We start from the raw sequence: 21,086 nt of genomic DNA, 5'->3' as shown, positions 1-21,086 counted from the left end.
TAATGGATAATAGATTCAATGGAACAATTCAATTCAAGCAACATTTATTAAGCACTTACTTTAGAACAAGGCACTAAAGGAGATGCTGGTAACACAGAGAAGAAAAATTATCCAGTTACTTCCCTCAGAAATCTAATAGTCTAAAGGAGGGTTTCTTGACTTTGAATTCACAAATTCTGTGGATAAATTTCAAGAAGTTCTGGAATCTGGATAAGAAAAATATTACACTTTAATTTTCTCTAACCTGTAGTTAACATTTGGCATTATCCACTACCAAAAAAAAGTTTGTTCTGAGGAGTCCACAGGCTTCATTGTCCTTTCCAAGGAGCCCAAAACACACACAGAAATAAAGAATCCCTGTTCTAATGGTATTATGCAACACATGCCCAATTACACCTGATCTAAGAGAAGATGATTTCAAGGCAAAAAGGGAAAGGGCCAAAAAAAGAGTGGTCCAATAAAATTTTGTGAAAGAAAGAACACCTTTAGCTGAGAGAGTGAAGGGCAGCTTCCTGGAGGAGGCGGCACTGAAACCAGACCTTAAAAAAAAAGAATATTCCAGAACTATTCTTTGTGAGATGCTCCAGCAAATCGTGTTGTTCAAAAACAAACCTGTGGGGAAGGGGGTAATCAGAAGGAAATACTTCTGAGTAGGAACAGGGTCAAAAGAAAGAACTGAATAAATGGGAGGACAGGATAGGATTAAGGGAAATAGAGTTAGTTTTTCACAACAGGTCTCCTATGGAAGTGTTTTGCATAACTGCACATGTATAACCTATATTGAGTCGTTTGCCTTTTCAGTGAGGTGGGTGGGGAGAGAGGAAGAGAAAAAATTTGAAACCTAAAGTTTTAAAAACATATGTTTAAAAAAATGTTTTCACATGCTACTGGGAAATAAGAAATACAGGAGATGGGGTATAGAAGTCTATCCTGCCCTACAGGAAAATAGAAGGGGAAGGGGATAAGAGAAGGGGGGAGAGATAGAAGAGAGGACAGACTAGGGGAAGGAATATTCAGAATGCATGCCATCTTGGGGTTGGGGGTAAGGGGGGAGATGGGGCAAAAATTTGGAACTCAAAAACTTGTGAAAGTGAATGTTGAAAACTAAAAATAAATACATTTATATTATATAAAAAAGGAAAAAACCCACAAAACATAAAAAATCATTTTCAGAAAAAATTTTATTAAATTGATTCAGCAAAGGAGGGAGCCAGAAAAGGTGTGACTCCCTCCCCCAAACCTCATTTAAATTTCCTATTATGTAGAGTTCAAACAATGGTGCAAATTGGGTCACCTGCATATGGATCAGTTTCTTGAGATATATATCAGAATGTAAGTATAAACATTCAACAAAATTTGGATGAAGCCAAAACACAAGCTATTGGGGAGCCCAAAACACAAGCTTTTGGGGCAGACCCAAAGACCTAGGTGAGCAGATGCAAAAGAAGCATGCTGGCTTCCCTGGGCAGTTTCTGAGGTCAGCATGACCTACAGTTTGGGGTTAGACAATTTCTAGACACATAAAGCTAGGTTCAAACAATATTAATAAGTAATCAAGTATTTTTTCCCAACAACCTTTAAGCATTTAAACCAGAATGCTTCTTCTGCTGCTTGGAATATATTGCTCAGCAGATTGGATCAGCAGTTGGAATAGCCAGAGAGGAGTTTTGAGCAGGAGATGAAGTGGGAAGAGCCTTCCTTGCAAAGTTAGAACCCCAGCCTGGCCCTGAAGAACTATTTCCAAGGATTAAGTCAGTATTTTAAGATTGAAAAGTACAGATTAAAAAGTACTCCACCTGGGAATTTATCTGAGTCAAAATCAGGGGAGGCATTTTCTGTCATGAGGAAATTAAGGAAGACAAAATTAGCTTTCTGAACATTTCAGTTCCTTAGCTAAGTGAGAAATGAGAGTACAGGAGAGGATGGGTGAATAGTGTGGCTTAGAATCCTTGAAGGGGAACAATGTGAAACAAGATAGATATATGGAGGCAGATTGTTGAAGGCTATAAATGCAAGCACAATAAGTTGATATTCTATCCTGATGGCAATAGGGAGCCATTGAAGGTTTGGCAACAGAGGAATGGCATCATCAAAGCATTGTACTAGGAAGATTGTTTTGGCATATGGGCTATATGAGCTAAGATTGTTGTCAAGAAGAAGACTCAGACTGCTCTTACAATAGGGGAAAACTGATGAGGGCCTGAACTAGGTGGTAGTGTGACTTTAAAAGAGGGAACAGAGGAGCAAGGATGACCAGGAGAACTTCTGATCAGATGGATGAGTCTCATGCTATTAACCTGGTGTGATTACAGGGAATGGAACTTTGTCAGGAGGTGGGATAACCCCTTACATAGCTAGATATTGCCCTAGTACCTTGCCTTGTATACACTGGGACATCCTGCTTGGTCCCCAACAATTGAGGTTACCTTGAAGGTGATTAGAAACTGAAAATCAGGGGAGAAAGGATCTTGTCAATGGAACCTCCCTCCCTCAGTCTCCTCTAGGGTCTGTAAGAGTCAGCAGTAGAAATGACTTCGCCCCCTTCTTATTTTACTCCTATTTTTTCTCTCATGAATTTTTAGGTTGTAGTGCTACAAGAAGGGATGGGAGAATTTCTCTTTCCTCCCACCAAACCATGCTAACTCACAGGGAGGCATATAACAGTGGGAGATTCATTTGCTGAGATAACCTTGATACTAGAATCCCTCAACCGCACACTTCTAGCTGTTTTCCTCAGCTTTTATGTTTCTCTTCCTGAATGCAGGTGAGAGAATAGCTAATCTCCCATCCACAGCCACCACCAACTATTCCAACTTTGTCGTTTCTATCCTCCATTCTATGATTAACAGGTTTATGAACACAGCACCAACCTCTCCCCGAGCGTCAATCCTGAATCACCAGTTTCCTATTAGATATTTTAAATTGGATGTAACAGAAACATCTCCAATTCAACCTGTCCAAAAGAGAACTCATTATCTTTTCTCAAATACCTTCTCCCAAAGTTCTCTGTTTTTGTGAAAGACACCTACATTCCCTTAGCTTCACAAGTTCATAACCTCAGCCTTCTTTGACTCCTCAATCTTCCTCAGCACACAAATGTAAATCAGTTGAAATTTACTGTTTCTGTTTCCACATCTGTTACATTCAATCTCTTCTTTGTTGGTATTGTTGTTGTTTGTCCTTCATTTTCAAAGAGGACTAATGTGGGGGAATGGGAATAGGGGTCAAGAAGAAGGACAGGTGATAAGTTGAAGAAATTACAATGTAGGTCATTGTAATTAAATTCTCTCTGAATTATTAAAGTTTTAAAGACTTGACTGAGGCACTAAGAAAGCAAATGATTTGCCTAGGAACATATACAGCACAGGCAGGATTTGATTCCAGCTCTGTCCTCACTCTGAGATCAGTTCTCCATTCACAAAAGAACGTTTCCTTCAACAGAGATGGTAGAAAAAAACAAGAAAGTAAAAAGAAAAAGAAAACTACATTTATTTCACAAACCATGTAATAATAATGGTTGTATGTGTGTGTGTTTTATCAATTCCACACTCTCTAACCGTTTGCAACCCAAATAATATGCACTCTGGCCTTCCTCCTCTCACAGGAACTTGGACTCTACCATTTCAGATGATCATATTATTAAAAAATAAGTCTGACATACTGAATATCATAAAGTTTTCTTGATGCAAACAATATTTATTATGAATAGCAAAATAGTATTCATCGAGCACTTTCAGGATTGCAAAGAGCTTTACAAATATTACCTCATTTTATCCTCACAACAATCCTGGCATGTAAGTGTAACTATTATCCACATTTTTATAGATGAGGAAACTGAGTCAGATAGAGACTTAGTGACTTAACCAAGGGTCACCTCAAAAGAAAGCATCTGAGGCCAAATTTGAACTCAGCTCTACCTGATCCCAGGTCCAGTGCTCAATCCTCCAGCTGTCTCTTTAATCAAATTGTTTTGAGATAAACGCGCTAACTGCAAATTAATTAGTAATAAAATGAGGATTACTATAAACCAATAATTTTATGGAAGAAGCCAAAGCAACAAGTGAACCTTGCTATACTAAAAAGAAGTACTCTTTATTGTAGACATTCCGTCTGCCATATAGGCTTTCACTGAGCAGAGATAGTTCATTGTGATAATTAGTTCCTTCTCTGTTATTAATGCTTACTGAACACCTATAAAACCCTTGTGGTTTTGTGGTATACCCATATGTAAGGCAGCATGACCACATAAATTCCTAAGCACCTAAGAGAAAACAGCAAAACAGTAAGAAAAAATGTAGATGACATAACAAAAGTGAAAATAAGAACTGAAAAGTGGGAAATTCCTGTGATCAAGAAAAAGATGGATGGCATCTCTGAATAAATAGCTGTCACCCATGGAGGAAAGCCATTCACCCTGCAGACCTTGGAAGTGTCTACACAGCCAGCTCCTTACAAGTTCACTATGGCCAACAACAGTGTCTTACAATTGGCTCTTCTCCTGCTCCTCTCTGCTGCTGTCTCTTCTAAAGGCTCACTTCGCTTCCATCAAAGAAGAACCAATCACAGGAGTTTGAGTCTCCTGAATAAAATGATTGGAAAACTTCATCCAGAATGTCTACCGGAGAAAATGGACTTCAAGACCCCCCGGGAGATTGCAAAGCCTAGGCAATGCCAGAAGGAGAATGCCACCATGGTCATCCATGAGGTGCTCCAGCAAATCTTCCTCCTGTTCAGTGGCAAAAATGCCAGCCCTGGTGTGGATAAGACCATCATTGAGACATTCCTCAGTGGAATCCATCAGCAAATGGTGCATCTGGAAATGGCTTTGGAGGAAGAGATGGACCAGGCCAATAGCACCTGGGGGAGTGAAGAGAGCATCTCGCATCTCAACATTTATTATCAAGGAATAACGAACTATCTGAAAAGCAAAGAGTACTCCAGCTGTGCCTGGAAGAGAGTCCAGGTGGAAATCAGAAAGAATTTTTTCTTCCTTTTCAAATTGACAGAATGTCTAAAGAACTGATGGACTTGGAGTTGTACTTCAGAAACTAGACAGCATGGACAAATGTTACAAGTGTTGCTGAAACCATCTCTTTTTTGTTTGGAATAGGTGGTATCCAACATATTGGATTTGAAATTTAAACTGGACAGTTTTGCAGTTTTATTTATTTTTAAAATTATTTATTTATTTAACATATCTATTTAAAGTATTCTTTTTTACATTTGGACAATAAATTATTTTGGAATCTTAATTTGTTCAGTTGCTTTTTCAATTCAATTCATTTATTCATTAAGTTTATAAATATTAGTTTAGCCACTATTGTGTACTAGGTATAATGCCTCTGTATCTTTTCTCTAATTCAGAAATTTCTTATTCATTAAGTTTCTTTTTTTTCCCCTAGAGTTTTCTGGAGCTCTTCATTTTATCTTTATGTTCTCCGAAAAAGAAAGAGGAGCCATGAATTTAGAAAGCAAAGTCAGAGGAATTCCTCTCTGAACTTCCCATGCCATGTTCAGGCTTAGAGAGCTCTAAAATGCATATCTATAGTTTTAAAACATGACATATTCCTTGTCCTTAAGGAACTTACAGTCAAGGGAAACCCTCTCCCCTCCCCAAGCACCTCTCCCCTTCCCACACATGCTTTTTACTAGCTGAAAATAGGGCACAACTATTAAGGACCTATAATGTGTACAATATGCCATGAGAAGACAGGGTTATTATAGTAAAGGGGAGGCTTTAGATAGGTAGCTCCTTCACCGTCATTCTTGCCTCTGTGTCATGCTTACTATCTTCCATGGCATCCAGTTTTAAATTTTATGTAGTCATTTTTTTCCCCTTCCTCATACATTTTAAGTTTAAAATCTTCTACTTTTAGATTTTATGTATTTTTCTCTTTCATCATCAAATTTCAGTTTAAAGTATTCCACACTAACACCTACTTCAGCTAACAGATTAAGTCATTCCCTTAAAAATGCCGATTTTTATTTTATTTTAATTTTATTTTAGTTTTAGTTTTTTATGTTTTATGTTTTATTTATTTTTAATATTTTTTTGTTTTTTTTCCATTTTATTTATTTTTATTTTTCAATATTCACTTCCACAAGATTTTGAGTTCCAAATTTTCTCCCCATTGTCCCTCCCCCCACCCCTTCCCCTAATCTGCCCTCCTTTCTATCTCCCCCCACCCTTCTCTTATCCCCTTTCCCTTCAATTTTGCTGTAGGGCAGGATAGATTTCTATACCCCATTGCCTGTGAGATATACAGGCAATTCCATTTGCACGTGAAAACAAATTTTTAACATTTGTTTTTAAAACTTTAAGTTCTAAATTTCTCCCTTCCTCCCTCCCCATCCACCCTCATTGAGAAGGCAAGCCACTTGATACAGCTTATACATGTGTAGTCATGGAAAGCACTTCCATAGTAGTCATGTTGTAAAAACTAAGTATATTTCCCTTAATCCTACCCTGCCCCTCATTTATTCTACTCTCTCTTTTGACCCTGTCTCTCCTTGGAAATGTTTGCTTCTGATTATCCCCTCCCCTAACCTGTCCTCCCTTCTATCGTCCTCCTGCTCTCTTGTCCTTCCCTCCCTCCCCCCCATTTTCCTGTAGGGTAAGATAGCCGTTGCCCTGGGGCTGTGCTCTGTGACTGGAGCTGAGATCAAGCTTCTTTCTCACCTTGGTCACAGACTTTTCCTACTGACCTTCTAAGTTGTCTTTGCTATTTGTCTTGGGCTGGAAATTTGTTTCACTCTTTCTTTTTGTGGGTTCTGCTGCTTTAGAATTTGTTTAGAGCCATTTTTTACATGTATTTGGAGAGGTTTGAGGGAGAGCTCAAGCAAATCACTACTTTTACTCCGCCATCTTCAAAAATGCTGATTTTTTCTGTTGCCTTTCTCAATTTTTCAAAGTAATCGACTTCTCACTTCTCAAAATCTGCATTTCCACATTTACCTTCTAATGAACTATTTCCCTGCTGTGTTTGTAGGTACACATAAAAGGTTCATTAGTAATTCAATGTGTTAAGAAACCTTTGGTTCTTGGAAGTTATACCTGAGTGCTGTGCTGTGGTATAAGAAAAAGCAAAATCTTGTCCAGCTGACCCAGCATTGAATTAGGAGAGAGAGGATCTGGGTTAGAGATCCAGACAACAATACAGCCAGCTGCTTGACTCATTACATTTATACTCATCATCTTGAATCCTAGGATAATTCGGGGGGAGGGGAAGGTTAAATATTTTCTTATTATTAAAATTACAACCTTCATAAATTTATCAATTACTTTAGAGAACCCATTCTACTTTTTTACCATTTTTTATATATATGTACATATACATATCTTACATATGTATAAGGTATGTACATAAGATTTGTTGTGTGTGTATATGTGTGTGTGTCGTGTATTTTCAAACCAACTCTCCCAAGTTGAAATAAATTTCAAAGTTATGGGCACTAAAATTTATTAACAATGTAACAAATTATAACCAAATTATTTACAATGTTTTAGCTGTAAAAAAGCTCATAGTCATAACTAGTCCAGAGTATCACCATAATAGCAGATGACTTCTGATCACTTCCAAGAACATAGTCACTTAGGATACCAATTCAAGTCTCTTCTCAAGAATTCACTTCATCCTCTTCAAGAGACACTATAAAAGTTACATCAGGAAAGATCTCTTCATCCTCTTTCTCTTTGTCCTCTACAGCTTCTCTCAAGCCATAACTCACCAGTTTCTCCAAAATGACAGGGACATTACCAATAACTGAAGGTTCCATCTGGTTCTTCAAGTTACAACAACTCTAGCCTCTTCAGATTCCCTCCCCCAGCCCTTCATCAGGGCTGGTTGTCACTACCATTTTTTATACCAACAGGAATCAATTTATAAACAGGGAAATGACAGGAACTGATCAGAGAAGGAGTTCATTTGAAAATTGGCTTGGGCTGTCAGTGATAGGGACAGTGATAGGCCCCTTCTACACCTTCCCTCTCTGAGAGGAAGGGGAAACAAGAAGTGAAGAGTTTGGAGCGATAATGGTGATTGGCTTCCCCCACCTCTTTGGACAGAGAGGGGAAAAAAGATGCTGTGGCTTGGCTTTTGTGTCTTACCCGCTCACCCATTGTCACGTCGGCCTTCCTGTTCTGGCTATGTGTTCTACTTATGCCTGACCTGCATCAGGAAACTATTCCATCTTTACTAAGAATCATCAGCAAAGAGAGCTAGAAGGCCCATGCACTACCTGGACCTCTCCTGGTGTCCTGCTCTACTTCCACATTAACGTCATGGGCATGGGGGAACTCTGGGTTACAATGCCAATTCAGTGACATTCAGATACTTTGTGAACCATGTATTTCCGGTAATGCCATGAAAATTATGAGCTGACGGTTGTAGATATCATCCCCTTTGTACTTAAATTCAACTCAATCTAACCACTCTTCCCTGAATCTGAGTTGTTTGCTTCCCAAAGCCAGCTGATTCTTTTTCTTTTAAGAATAAAAATTATTATTATTGGAAAACAAAACAAAATAATACATCCAACTCTATTTGTAGTCTTCCAGGCATACTTATCTACCCCTCATATAAGGTGAAAAGCATTACTTCAATTTTTAAAATTGACTCCTTGTAGGAAAGTTCCAAGTTTAGAATTTCTTGCTAAAACTTTCAACCAATCACCCCTCTTAATGAAAGTTCACTTTGAGGGAACCAGATCGTGAGAATGTGAGAAGGCATGAGAGATAATAACTTAGAATTATGTTTAAAAGCTTAAATTTTGATAGTATTTCACCTTTGAGGTTACAAAAAACCCCACAAACAAACAAACTTCTAAAATCCATTGAGGTAAACAGTGCTTAAGTGACTTCCACAAATGAGATCTTTTGCATTAAAAGATGAATGTTATTGACTCAGGCAATCTACTCCCTGGAATTGAGTTAGGGTCTTGACATTTTTTTGAAGGCCCGAGGGCAACACGTGACAACTTGAACCAGTAGATGGCAGCATAATTTTGATCATGTAAGGACTGATTTTTGTAGAACATTGGCCTCACATGGAATAAGTGACTTTAGGTGGGACCTGGCTTGAACAGCAAGGAACATGTGATCAATTGGAGAGCGAGACGATTGTTTGAGGTCCACCGTATTCTCCTTGTTGATTTGTCTCCAACAAAATGACACCATAGCCTTAAACATTCCCCATGCTATCCCTTCTCAGCTCTGGCCTTCTTGGGATGCATAGGGCATTGGCTTCTCAGAGCTTACTGATGTGACCAAGACAACCACTCAGGTAGGAAAGCATCTCACTCTGTTTCTCCTCACTTCCATCTATTCCTGCTACAGCAGACACTGCTCAGTGTCTAGAGCAAAGACCAGTGAGTAAAACCACATGCACAATTTTCTTTTCCTTTTCCTTTTCTTTTTTTGGTGTGAAAGACTGGACAGGCATGGATATGATTACATTATCTCTTCCTCCCTCAAGTTGGCAAACATGCCCTCTTCTAAACTTCCACAGTAGGCTCAAAATTGTGATATTAATCGTTGACATCAGTGCCTCACTTTCCCCCATGCCACATGTCAAATCAGTTGTCAAACCACATCATTTCTAGCCTCACAATATGTCTTATGTATGTCTCTACTCTATTCACCCAGCTTCTTCTAGTCCAAAGTACTACAATAGATTCCTAATTGGTTCTCTGCTTCTAGTCTTGCTAGTCTGATCCATCCTACACAAGGCTACCAAAATGATTTTCCTCAAGCACAGGTCCGACCATGTCATTGTCTTGATCTATAAACTCCAGTGACTCCCTAATGTCTCTAGGATGAAATATTATTTCATCTTTATTTTCCCTTCTTTCATTTGAATGTGTAATTATCAGTGTAGTAATTTTGTATGTAATGTATAAATAAACTCATATTTGTAATATGTGGGTATGTTCTCAAAAAATGTTTACTGATAGGAACGCACAATAAAAACAGGAAGAGACCGTTTTTGTAGAAGAAATGCTAAAAGCCTCATGACCCAGCAGCTCACAGCAATTCTCCCTTCTCACTTGAAAGATACCAGGGAAAGATAGCATTTTCCCATTCATTTCAATGATATATATTCAAAATTAATTCTAACTCAGTGCCCAGTTAAAAAACTTTTCATCATTGCCCAGTTACAAATCAGAAAACAGTTACTGAACATCTGTGCAGCCTCTGATTCTGAGAAAGTGACCCTCTATCATGCCTAGAAGCAGACGTTGAATGTAATGGCACCTAGCATAACATATTATGCATTTTCAAAGGTCTTTGGTCCTCATGGCCTAGTGCACCCAATATATAAGCACAGTTTATATCACAATTTTTTAAAAGAATTTATGTACTTATTTATTTAGTGTTTTATTTTTCCCCAACTACACATAAAAACAGTTTTCAACACTCATTTTTCAAATTGAGTTCCAAATTCTCTCTCTCTTGTCCTGCTTTCCACCCTCATTGACAAAGCAAGCAATTTGATATAGGTTATACATGTGTAGTCCCATGAAACATATTTCCATATTGGTTTTGTTGTAAAATAAAACAGAAACCAAAATGAAAATTCAGGAAAAATAAAGTTTAAAAATGCTTCCATCTGTATTCAGATTCCATCAATTCTTTCTCTGGGGATGGATGGTATTTTTCATCATAAGTTCTTCAGAGCTGTCTTGAATCATTGTAATGCTGAGAATAGCTAAGTCATTCAGAGTTGTATATCACAATTTCTAAGACTCTTTCATGAGCATTTGCATTTCACAAAAATAAATGTCTACAAAAATTAATAAAGGTGATTCGCTATTTTGTGGTAAAGAAAGAGTTGGAAACAAAGTAAATGCCCATCAGTCGGGGGAAACACTAAATAAATTGAGAGACATGGGTGTTATCAAATACTGTTGGAGTGTTCACTATGGAGAATACAAATAGGCATGGAAAGACATATGAACAGATACAGAATGAAGTGCACAGAATCAAGCAAACAATATACACAATCACTACAATATAAATGGGAAGAACAACATAAATAGAAAAAAAATGAGCATTGTAACTTTAAGGATCAAGTTGGCCCCAAAGAACAGAAGAAACTGTAAATATGCTTTTCTTCCTTCTTTGGAGAGGGGAGGAATATGAGTATGGAATGTTATATGTACAATCTGACTCAGTTAACGTGTTGGTAAACCTTGGTAAGCTTTTTTGTCTATTTCTTAGTTATAAAGAAAAAGAATAGCCAGCATTTACATGGCCTCTGCTATGTACCAGACACTGTGCTAAGCATTTTGGACATAGAATTCCATTTTTACCCTCGCAGCCATCCTGGGAAGTAGATAGTAAAGTTATAGTCATTTTACAGATGAAGAAACTGAGGTAAAAGGAGGTTAAGTGACTTGTCCATGGTCATGTAGCTTTCAAGAATCTGAGGACAGATTTGAGCTCAGTTCTTCCTGACTCTGGGCCCAGCATTGCATCCACTATGCCACCTAGCTGCCTTTATTACAAAGGACAGCTCACTAAAGTGAGGGGAGGAAATACTTTTTTTTTTCTTCAGAAATTTATATGTACATATATATGCATATATTGTATATATAAATATTATGCACATATATTCACAAATAAAGACGAATAAAACATAACAATAAATGTTTTTAAATAGTTAGATGGTTGTAAAGATAGGTACCATTTTGAAATAATGCTAATATTATAATTATACTAATAGTAATAAATACTAAAACTTTAAGGGTTCTGGGTCTGGACCAGCTCTCTGCATCCTCATTATCTAGAGCCCTTTACCTGCTCCAAGTTTCTGTCACTCTTCCTCCATGTCACCCTTAGGCTTCCATAACACCAAAAGACCATATATCATTGCTGTAAAGGTGCCTTTGGGGTCATCCAGTCCAACCCCCTCATTTTAAACATAAGGAAACGAGACTTAGAATGCTAAAATGACTTGCTCATGGTCACCTAGGTAGGAAGTGATAGAGGCAGGATTGGACAGAGATCCTTCAACTCCACAGCCAGTCTTCTTTCCACTGAAACACAGTGAGGCTATAGTGGTGCACATTAAACATGATAAAAAAAAAAAAGAGAGAGAGAGAAAGTAAAAGTAATTTCCCCTCTGACCCTCAACAAAGAAAATCCTCGAAAGCTCAAGTGATGACACAGATCAGAAGGAAACTGAATGCACATTAAACATGATGAAAATGGAAGTAGAAAACGTGGTCTCCCCCCTGAACAAGTGGAAATTCAGCTTGCCAGAATACAATGCGATGACATCAGCAGCTCAGAATGCAGAGGGAAGCCAAGACAAGAGACAAGCCAAGACTGCAATGTACTACCAAGGGAGAATCAGTGGATTCCAAATGAAAACAGAAATTGTCCAATCTGTCCTCTACTACAGTCTAAGGTACCCCAACAGCTAACTCACAGCACTACTTGCACCCTGTTTTCCACATAGCAAGTCTCAAAGGGAAATCTAAGGGGCTGAAATTTTTCATTTTACTTCACTATATAAAGAAAATAAAAATTGAGCCCACCTTATTATTAAAAGTCATCCCCGATTCACTGAATATATAGTCATACCAATCTTGTTTTTGATCAAATTTGGTTCTATCTTACCTAACAGGCATGAATCACAGAATACAGGAATGTTAGAAGGGTAAAGTACCTTGGAAATCATATCAGTTCCATTGTTCAGTTCAATAACCTAATCATGGAATGTTCTTAGGTTCAGACATATACACAGACATACACGCATACATATATATGTACACATACATGTTTATACATACATATATACACACATATATTCATATATACACATGTGTACAAATGTGGGTATGCATGTAAATATACATATGCATATATACATATACATATATGTGCATACATCCACATATATATTACATATATATAATATATTTATGTATATTATATATATAGCTGCCTATTATAGGCAAGGTACCATGAAAGGAAAGACACAGAGATGATATCATGGAGGAAATTACTCTTAAGTTGGGCACTAAACAAGTAAGATGCCGATAGATAGAAAAGTGGACGAAAGCAATTCAGAGACACACAAATACAAGGAAATAGAAGATGGCAGGATGGGACTAAAGTATTCAGATTTGGACAAAGTAAGCTAGAATACTTATCACCTGAGTATTCTTTGAGAAGTCACTGAAATCTGTGAGACTTTTACTTTTTCCTCAATAAAATCAAAATAATATTAGTTTAAACTACCGGGTGTTGACAAGAGTTTGCAGGAAGCATTTTTGAAAACCTTAATGTCTGCATAAATATAAAGTATTATTATTAATGCAATTATTACAATGGTATAGGCAAAAGTAGATGAGGACAGACACTTTGGTGAATATAATGGGGGTGGAAAGAGCTATTTCATAGGTAACTGATAAGACTTGGTGCTTGTGCTACAATGTGCCAGATGCTGGAGAGATACAAGATTGCCAGGAGGAATCCTTTTTACACGCAAAACTTGATCCAGAATATTATTAACGGTGAATTTAGTTGCCTTTTTACAAATAATCCAGATGATGACTTTTTGATGGTGTCTTCTAAAACTGATGTGGAAACTAAGTAAAAGAAAGCAGAAAGTGAAGGGAAATTACATTCTAAGAAGTGAAAACCACACTCAGCACTATTTAAGAGAGAGTGGCTTAGAGGCTAGATAACTCAAGAAGCTGAGACAAAGGCTCACTGGTCTCCCAGCTCAGCCAAACCCAAACCATCCTCAGTGTCATCATGACCTCCGGGACCTTTTTGCCAGTTGCCCTGGTGCTGCTCTGCTCCAGCACCCTCTGCTCCCTGGGCTGTGACCTGACTCAGGGCCTTCTGGAAGACTTCTCACTTCTGAACCAAATGAGCCCATTTTCCTTGGGACCATGTTGGAAGGACAGGACCAACTTCAACTTCCCAAAGGAAGCCACGGAAGGCAGCCAGCTCCAGAGGGAAAATGCCACAGTCATCGTTCATGAGATGCTCCAGCAGATCTTCACCATCTTCAGCCTGAGTGCCACTCCTGCAGCTTGGAATCAGACCCAGCTCATGCAACTGCTCAGTGGCCTGGATCAGCAGCTGGAACAGCTGGAGAGGTGTCTTGGGCAGGATGTGGAGTGGGAAGAGCCTTCCTTGGGAAGTGAGAACCCCAGGCTGGCCCTGAAGAGCTACTTCCAAGGAATAAGCCAGTACCTGCAAGGTAAAGAATATAGACGCTGTGCCTGGGAAATTGTGAGAGTAGAGATCAGGAAGATCTTTGTGTTCATGAGCAAAATCACAAGAAAACTCAGGGACTGAGGATGAAGAAATGGACTCCAAGGACACATTAGCTCCAATTTCATGTTTCCTGAAACCCAACATTCAAGAGTTAAAAACAGACTATAATTTCTGCATCAACTGAAAATCATTTGAATTCATTGAGTTGTTTTTGTTTTTCTTTTGTTTTCTGTGAGGCAATTGGGGTTAAGTGATTTTTGTAAAAATGTAAGGCCTAGGAATGGAGAGAACTTTCATCTGTGCTCAGAAGCAGAATGTAGTAATGTTTTATAATTGATGTTGGTATTTATCATATTTATATTGTTTTTATATTTGTATTATATTTGTAACTGATATGTATTTATGCTGGTCAAATTAGTATTTATTGAGGAAAGTATATTTTTGTATAGTATTAATTATATCCCATTCTTATATTAAATGCAATGTAAAAAATTTTTTGCCCCATTATTTTTACTAAATAAACTCTCATTGAAAAGCTGGCTACATGTTCCCAAGGTAATGGATAATAGATTCAATGGAACAATTCAATTCAAGCAACATTTATTAAGCACTTACTTTAGAACAAGGCACTAAAGGAGATGCTGGTAACACAGAGAAGAAAAATTATCCAGTTACTTCCCTCAGAAATCTAATAGTCTAAAGGAGGGTTTCTTGACTTTGAATTCACAAATTCTGTGGATAAATTTCAAGAAGTTCTGGAATCTGGATAAGAAAAATATTACACTTTAATTTTCTCTAACCTGTAGTTAACATTTGGCATTATCCACTACCAAAAAAAAGTTTGTTCTGAGGAGTCCACAGGCTTCATTGTCCTTTCCAAGGAGCCCAAAACACACACAGAAATAAAGAATCCCTGTTCTAATGGTATTATGCAACACATGCCCAATTACACCTGATCTAAGAGAAGATGATTTCAAGGCAAAAAGGGAAAGGGCCAAAAAAAGAGTGGTCCAATAAAATTTTGTGAAAGAAAGAACACCTTTAGCTGAGAGAGTGAAGGGCAGCTTCCTGGAGGAGGCGGCACTGAAACCAGACCTTAAAAAAAAAGAATATTCCAGAACTATTCTTTGTGAGATGCTCCAGCAAATCGTGTTGTTCAAAAACAAACCTGTGGGGAAGGGGGTAATCAGAAGGAAATACTTCTGAGTAGGAACAGGGTCAAAAGAAAGAACTGAATAAATGGGAGGACAGGATAGGATTAAGGGAAATAGAGTTAGTTTTTCACAACAGGTCTCCTATGGAAGTGTTTTGCATAACTGCACATGTATAACCTATATTGAGTCGTTTGCCTTTTCAGTGAGGTGGGTGGGGAGAGAGGAAGAGAAAAAATTTGAAACCTAAAGTTTTAAAAACATATGTTTAAAAAAATGTTTTCACATGCTACTGGGAAATAAGAAATACAGGAGATGGGGTATAGAAGTCTATCCTGCCCTACAGGAAAATAGAAGGGGAAGGGGATAAGAGAAGGGGGGAGAGATAGAAGAGAGGACAGACTAGGGGAAGGAATATTCAGAATGCATGCCATCTTGGGGTTGGGGGTAAGGGGGGAGATGGGGCAAAAATTTGGAACTCAAAAACTTGTGAAAGTGAATGTTGAAAACTAAAAATAAATACATTTATATTATATAAAAAAGGAAAAAACCCACAAAACATAAAAAATCATTTTCAGAAAAAATTTTATTAAATTGATTCAGCAAAGGAGGGAGCCAGAAAAGGTGTGACTCCCTCCCCCAAACCTCATTTAAATTTCCTATTATGTAGAGTTCAAACAATGGTGCAAATTGGGTCACCTGCATATGGATCAGTTTCTTGAGATATATATCAGAATGTAAGTATAAACATTCAACAAAATTTGGATGAAGCCAAAACACAAGCTATTGGGGAGCCCAAAACACAAGCTTTTGGGGCAGACCCAAAGACCTAGGTGAGCAGATGCAAAAGAAGCATGCTGGCTTCCCTGGGCAGTTTCTGAGGTCAGCATGACCTACAGTTTGGGGTTAGACAATTTCTAGACACATAAAGCTAGGTTCAAACAATATTAATAAGTAATCAAGTATTTTTTCCCAACAACCTTTAAGCATTTAAACCAGAATGCTTCTTCTGCTGCTTGGAATATATTGCTCAGCAGATTGGATCAGCAGTTGGAATAGCCAGAGAGGAGTTTTGAGCAGGAGATGAAGTGGGAAGAGCCTTCCTTGCAAAGTTAGAACCCCAGCCTGGCCCTGAAGAACTATTTCCAAGGATTAAGTCAGTATTTTAAGATTGAAAAGTACAGATTAAAAAGTACTCCACCTGGGAATTTATCTGAGTCAAAATCAGGGGAGGCATTTTCTGTCATGAGGAAATTAAGGAAGACAAAATTAGCTTTCTGAACATTTCAGTTCCTTAGCTAAGTGAGAAATGAGAGTACAGGAGAGGATGGGTGAATAGTGTGGCTTAGAATCCTTGAAGGGGAACAATGTGAAACAAGATAGATATATGGAGGCAGATTGTTGAAGGCTATAAATGCAAGCACAATAAGTTGATATTCTATCCTGATGGCAATAGGGAGCCATTGAAGGTTTGGAACAGAGGAATGGCATCATCAAAGCATTGTACTAGGAAGATTGTTTTGGCATATGGGCTATATGAGCTAAGATTGTTGTCAAGAAGAAGACTCAGACTGCTCTTACAATAGGGGAAAACTGATGAGGGCCTGAACTAGGTGGTAGTGTGACTTTAAAAGAGGGAACAGAGGAGCAAGGATGACCAGGAGAACTTCTGATCAGATGGATGAGTCTCATGCTATTAACCTGGTGTGATTACAGGGAATGGAACTTTGTCAGGAGGTGGGATAACCCCTTACATAGCTAGATATTGCCCTAGTACCTTGCCTTGTATACACTGGGACATCCTGCTTGGTCCCCAACAATTGAGGTTACCTTGAAGGTGATTAGAAACTGAAAATCAGGGGAGAAAGGATCTTGTCAATGGAACCTCCCTCCCTCAGTCTCCTCTAGGGTCTGTAAGAGTCAGCAGTAGAAATGACTTCGCCCCCTTCTTATTTTACTCCTATTTTTTCTCTCATGAATTTTTAGGTTGTAGTGCTACAAGAAGGGATGGGAGAATTTCTCTTTCCTCCCACCAAACCATGCTAACTCACAGGGAGGCATATAACAGTGGGAGATTCATTTGCTGAGATAACCTTGATACTAGAATCCCTCAACCGCACACTTCTAGCTGTTTTCCTCAGCTTTTATGTTTCTCTTCCTGAATGCAGGTGAGAGAATAGCTAATCTCCCATCCACAGCCACCACCAACTATTCCAACTTTGTCGTTTCTATCCTCCATTCTATGATTAACAGGTTTATGAACACAGCACCAACCTCTCCCCGAGCGTCAATCCTGAATCACCAGTTTCCTATTAGATATTTTAAATTGGATGTAACAGAAACATCTCCAATTCAACCTGTCCAAAAGAGAACTCATTATCTTTTCTCAAATACCTTCTCCCAAAGTTCTCTGTTTTTGTGAAAGACACCTACATTCCCTTAGCTTCACAAGTTCATAACCTCAGCCTTCTTTGACTCCTCAATCTTCCTCAGCACACAAATGTAAATCAGTTGAAATTTACTGTTTCTGTTTCCACATCTGTTACATTCAATCTCTTCTTTGTTGGTATTGTTGTTGTTTGTCCTTCATTTTCAAAGAGGACTAATGTGGGGGAATGGGAATAGGGGTCAAGAAGAAGGACAGGTGATAAGTTGAAGAAATTACAATGTAGGTCATTGTAATTAAATTCTCTCTGAATTATTAAAGTTTTAAAGACTTGACTGAGGCACTAAGAAAGTAAATGATTTGCCTAGGAACATATACAGCACAGGCAGGATTTGATTCCAGCTCTGTCCTCACTCTGAGATCAGTTCTCCATTCACAAAAGAACGTTTCCTTCAACAGAGATGGTAGAAAAAAACAAGAAAGTAAAAAGAAAAAGAAAACTACATTTATTTCACAAACCATGTAATAATAATGGTTGTATGTGTGTGTGTTTTATCAATTCCACACTCTCTAACCGTTTGCAACCCAAATAATATGCACTCTGGCCTTCCTCCTCTCACAGGAACTTGGACTCTACCATTTCAGATGATCATATTATTAAAAAATAAGTCTGACATACTGAATATCATAAAGTTTTCTTGATGCAAACAATATTTATTATGAATAGCAAAATAGTATTCATCGAGCACTTTCAGGATTGCAAAGAGCTTTACAAATATTACCTCATTTTATCCTCACAACAATCCTGGCATGTAAGTGTAACTATTATCCACATTTTATAGATGAGGAAACTGAGTCAGATAGAGACTTAGTGACTTAACCAAGGGTCACCTCAAAAGAAAGCATCTGAGGCCAAATTTGAACTCAGCTCTACCTGATCCCAGGTCCAGTGCTCAATCCTCCAGCTGTCTCTTTAATCAAATTGTTTTGAGATAAACGTGCTAACTGCAAATTAATTAGTAATAAAAATGAGGATTACTATAAACCAATAATTTTATGGAAGAAGCCAAAGCAACAAGTGAACCTTGCTATACTAAAAAGAAGTACTCTTTATTGTAGACATTCCGTCTGCCATATAGGCTTTCACTGAGCAGAGATAGTTCATTGTGATAATTAGTTCCTTCTCTGTTATTAATGCTTACTGAACACCTATAAAACCCTTGTGGTTTTGTGGTATACCCATATGTAAGGCAGCATGACCACATAAATTCCTAAGCACCTAAGAGAAAACAGCAAAACAGTAAGAAAAAATGTAGATGACATAACAAAAGTGAAAATAAGAACTGAAAAGTGGGAAATTCCTGTGATCAAGAAAAAGATGGATGGCATCTCTGAATAAATAGCTGTCACCCATGGAGGAAAGCCATTCACCCTGCAGACCTTGGAAGTGTCTACACAGCCAGCTCCTTACAAGTTCACTATGGCCAACAACAGTGTCTTACAATTGGCTCTTCTCCTGCTCCTCTCTGCTGCTGTCTCTTCTAAAGGCTCACTTCGCTTCCATCAAAGAAGAACCAATCACAGGAGTTTGAGTCTCCTGAATAAAATGATTGGAAAACTTCATCCAGAATGTCTACCGGAGAAAATGGACTTCAAGACCCCCCGGGAGATTGCAAAGCCTAGGCAATGCCAGAAGGAGAATGCCACCATGGTCATCCATGAGGTGCTCCAGCAAATCTTCCTCCTGTTCAGTGGCAAAAATGCCAGCCCTGGTGTGGATAAGACCATCATTGAGACATTCCTCAGTGGAATCCATCAGCAAATGGTGCATCTGGAAATGGCTTTGGAGGAAGAGATGGACCAGGCCAATAGCACCTGGGGGAGTGAAGAGAGCATCTCGCATCTCAACATTTATTATCAAGGAATAACGAACTATCTGAAAAGCAAAGAGTACTCCAGCTGTGCCTGGAAGAGAGTCCAGGTGGAAATCAGAAAGAATTTTTTCTTCCTTTTCAAATTGACAGAATGTCTAAAGAACTGATGGACTTGGAGTTGTACTTCAGAAACTAGACAGCATGGACAAATGTTACAAGTGTTGCTGAAACCATCTCTTTTTTGTTTGGAATAGGTGGTATCCAACATATTGGATTTGAAATTTAAACTGGACAGTTTTGCAGTTTTATTTATTTTTAAAATTATTTATTTATTTAACATATCTATTTAAAGTATTCTTTTTTACATTTGGACAATAAATTATTTTGGAATCTTAATTTGTTCAGTTGCTTTTTCAATTCAATTCATTTATTCATTAAGTTTATAAATATTAGTTTAGCCACTATTGTGTACTAGGTATAATGCCTCTGTATCTTTTCTCTAATTCAGAAATTTCTTATTCATTAAGTTTCTTTTTTTTCCCCTAGAGTTTTCTGGAGCTCTTCATTTTATCTTTATGTTCTCCGAAAAAGAAAGAGGAGCCATGAATTTAGAAAGCAAAGTCAGAGGAATTCCTCTCTGAACTTCCCATGCCATGTTCAGGCTTAGAGAGCTCTAAAATGCATATCTATAGTTTTAAAACATGACATATTCCTTGTCCTTAAGGAACTTACAGTCAAGGGAAACCCTCTCCCCTCCCCAAGCACCTCTCCCCCTTCCCACACATGCTTTTTACTAGCTGAAAATAGGGCACAACTATTAAGGACCTATAATGTGTACAATATGCCATGAGAAGACAGGGTTATTATAGTAAAGGGGAGGCTTTAGATAGGTAGCTCCTTCACCGTCATTCTTGCCTCTGTGTCATGCTTACTATCTTCCATGGCATCCAGTTTTAAATTTTATGTAGTCATTTTTTTCCCCTTCCTCATACATTTTAAGTTTAAAATCTTCTACTTTTAGATTTTATGTATTTTTCTCTTTCATCATCAAATTTCAGTTTAAAGTATTCCACACTAACACCTACTTCAGCTAACAGATTAAGTCATTCCCTTAAAAATGCCGATTTTTATTTTATTTTAATTTTTATTTTAGTTTTAGTTTTTTATGTTTTATGTTTTATTTATTTTTTAATATTTTTTGTTTTTTTTCCATTTTATTTATTTTTATTTTTCAATATTCACTTCCACAAGATTTTGAGTTCCAAATTTTCTCCCCATTGTCCCTCCCCCCACCCCTTCCCCTAATCTGCCCTCCTTTCTATCTCCCCCCACCCTTCTCTTATCCCCTTTCCCTTCAATTTTGCTGTAGGGCAGGATAGATTTCTATACCCCATTGCCTGTGAGATATACAGGCAATTCCATTTGCATGAAAACAAATT

General features: G+C 37.9%; 3 protein-coding genes across 3 annotated transcripts; all 3 read left to right on the top strand.

Annotated features, from left to right (window-relative positions):
- Positions 1-4,438: 4,438 nt before the first annotated feature.
- On the top strand, positions 4,439-5,023 carry LOC110199216 (interferon beta-like). The gene has a single exon (XM_020973954.1). The coding sequence runs from the start codon at positions 4,463-4,465 to the stop codon at positions 5,021-5,023; it is 561 nt and encodes a 186-aa protein (XP_020829613.1). The 5' UTR covers positions 4,439-4,462.
- An 8,742-nt stretch (positions 5,024-13,765) lies between these two features.
- LOC110199253 (interferon tau-2-like) lies at positions 13,766-14,317 on the top strand. The gene has a single exon (XM_020974011.1). It carries the CDS (start codon positions 13,766-13,768, stop codon positions 14,315-14,317), a length of 552 nt encoding a protein of 183 aa, XP_020829670.1.
- Positions 14,318-19,229: 4,912 nt separating this feature from the next.
- LOC110199211 (interferon beta-like) lies at positions 19,230-19,814 on the top strand. The gene has a single exon (XM_020973951.1). It carries the CDS (start codon positions 19,254-19,256, stop codon positions 19,812-19,814), a length of 561 nt encoding a protein of 186 aa, XP_020829610.1. The 5' UTR covers positions 19,230-19,253.
- Positions 19,815-21,086: the final 1,272 nt, after the last annotated feature.

The sequence above is a fragment of the Phascolarctos cinereus genome, unplaced genomic scaffold (genome assembly GCF_003287225.1).
Source record: "Phascolarctos cinereus isolate Bilbo 61053 unplaced genomic scaffold, phaCin_HiC Scaffold_4;HRSCAF=312, whole genome shotgun sequence".
Taxonomy (NCBI): domain Eukaryota; kingdom Metazoa; phylum Chordata; class Mammalia; order Diprotodontia; family Phascolarctidae; genus Phascolarctos; species Phascolarctos cinereus.
The sequence above is the reverse complement of the archived record's forward strand: the minus strand, read 5'-3'. Positions and strand labels throughout refer to the sequence as shown.

Excerpts from the sequence above, each read along its gene's own strand:
- LOC110199216 (XM_020973954.1), top strand. The coding sequence starts at position 4,463 with ATGGCCAACAACAGTGTCTTACAATTGGCTCTTCTCCTGCTCCTCTCT.
- LOC110199253 (XM_020974011.1), top strand. The coding sequence starts at position 13,766 with ATGACCTCCGGGACCTTTTTGCCAGTTGCCCTGGTGCTGCTCTGCTCC.
- LOC110199211 (XM_020973951.1), top strand. The coding sequence starts at position 19,254 with ATGGCCAACAACAGTGTCTTACAATTGGCTCTTCTCCTGCTCCTCTCT.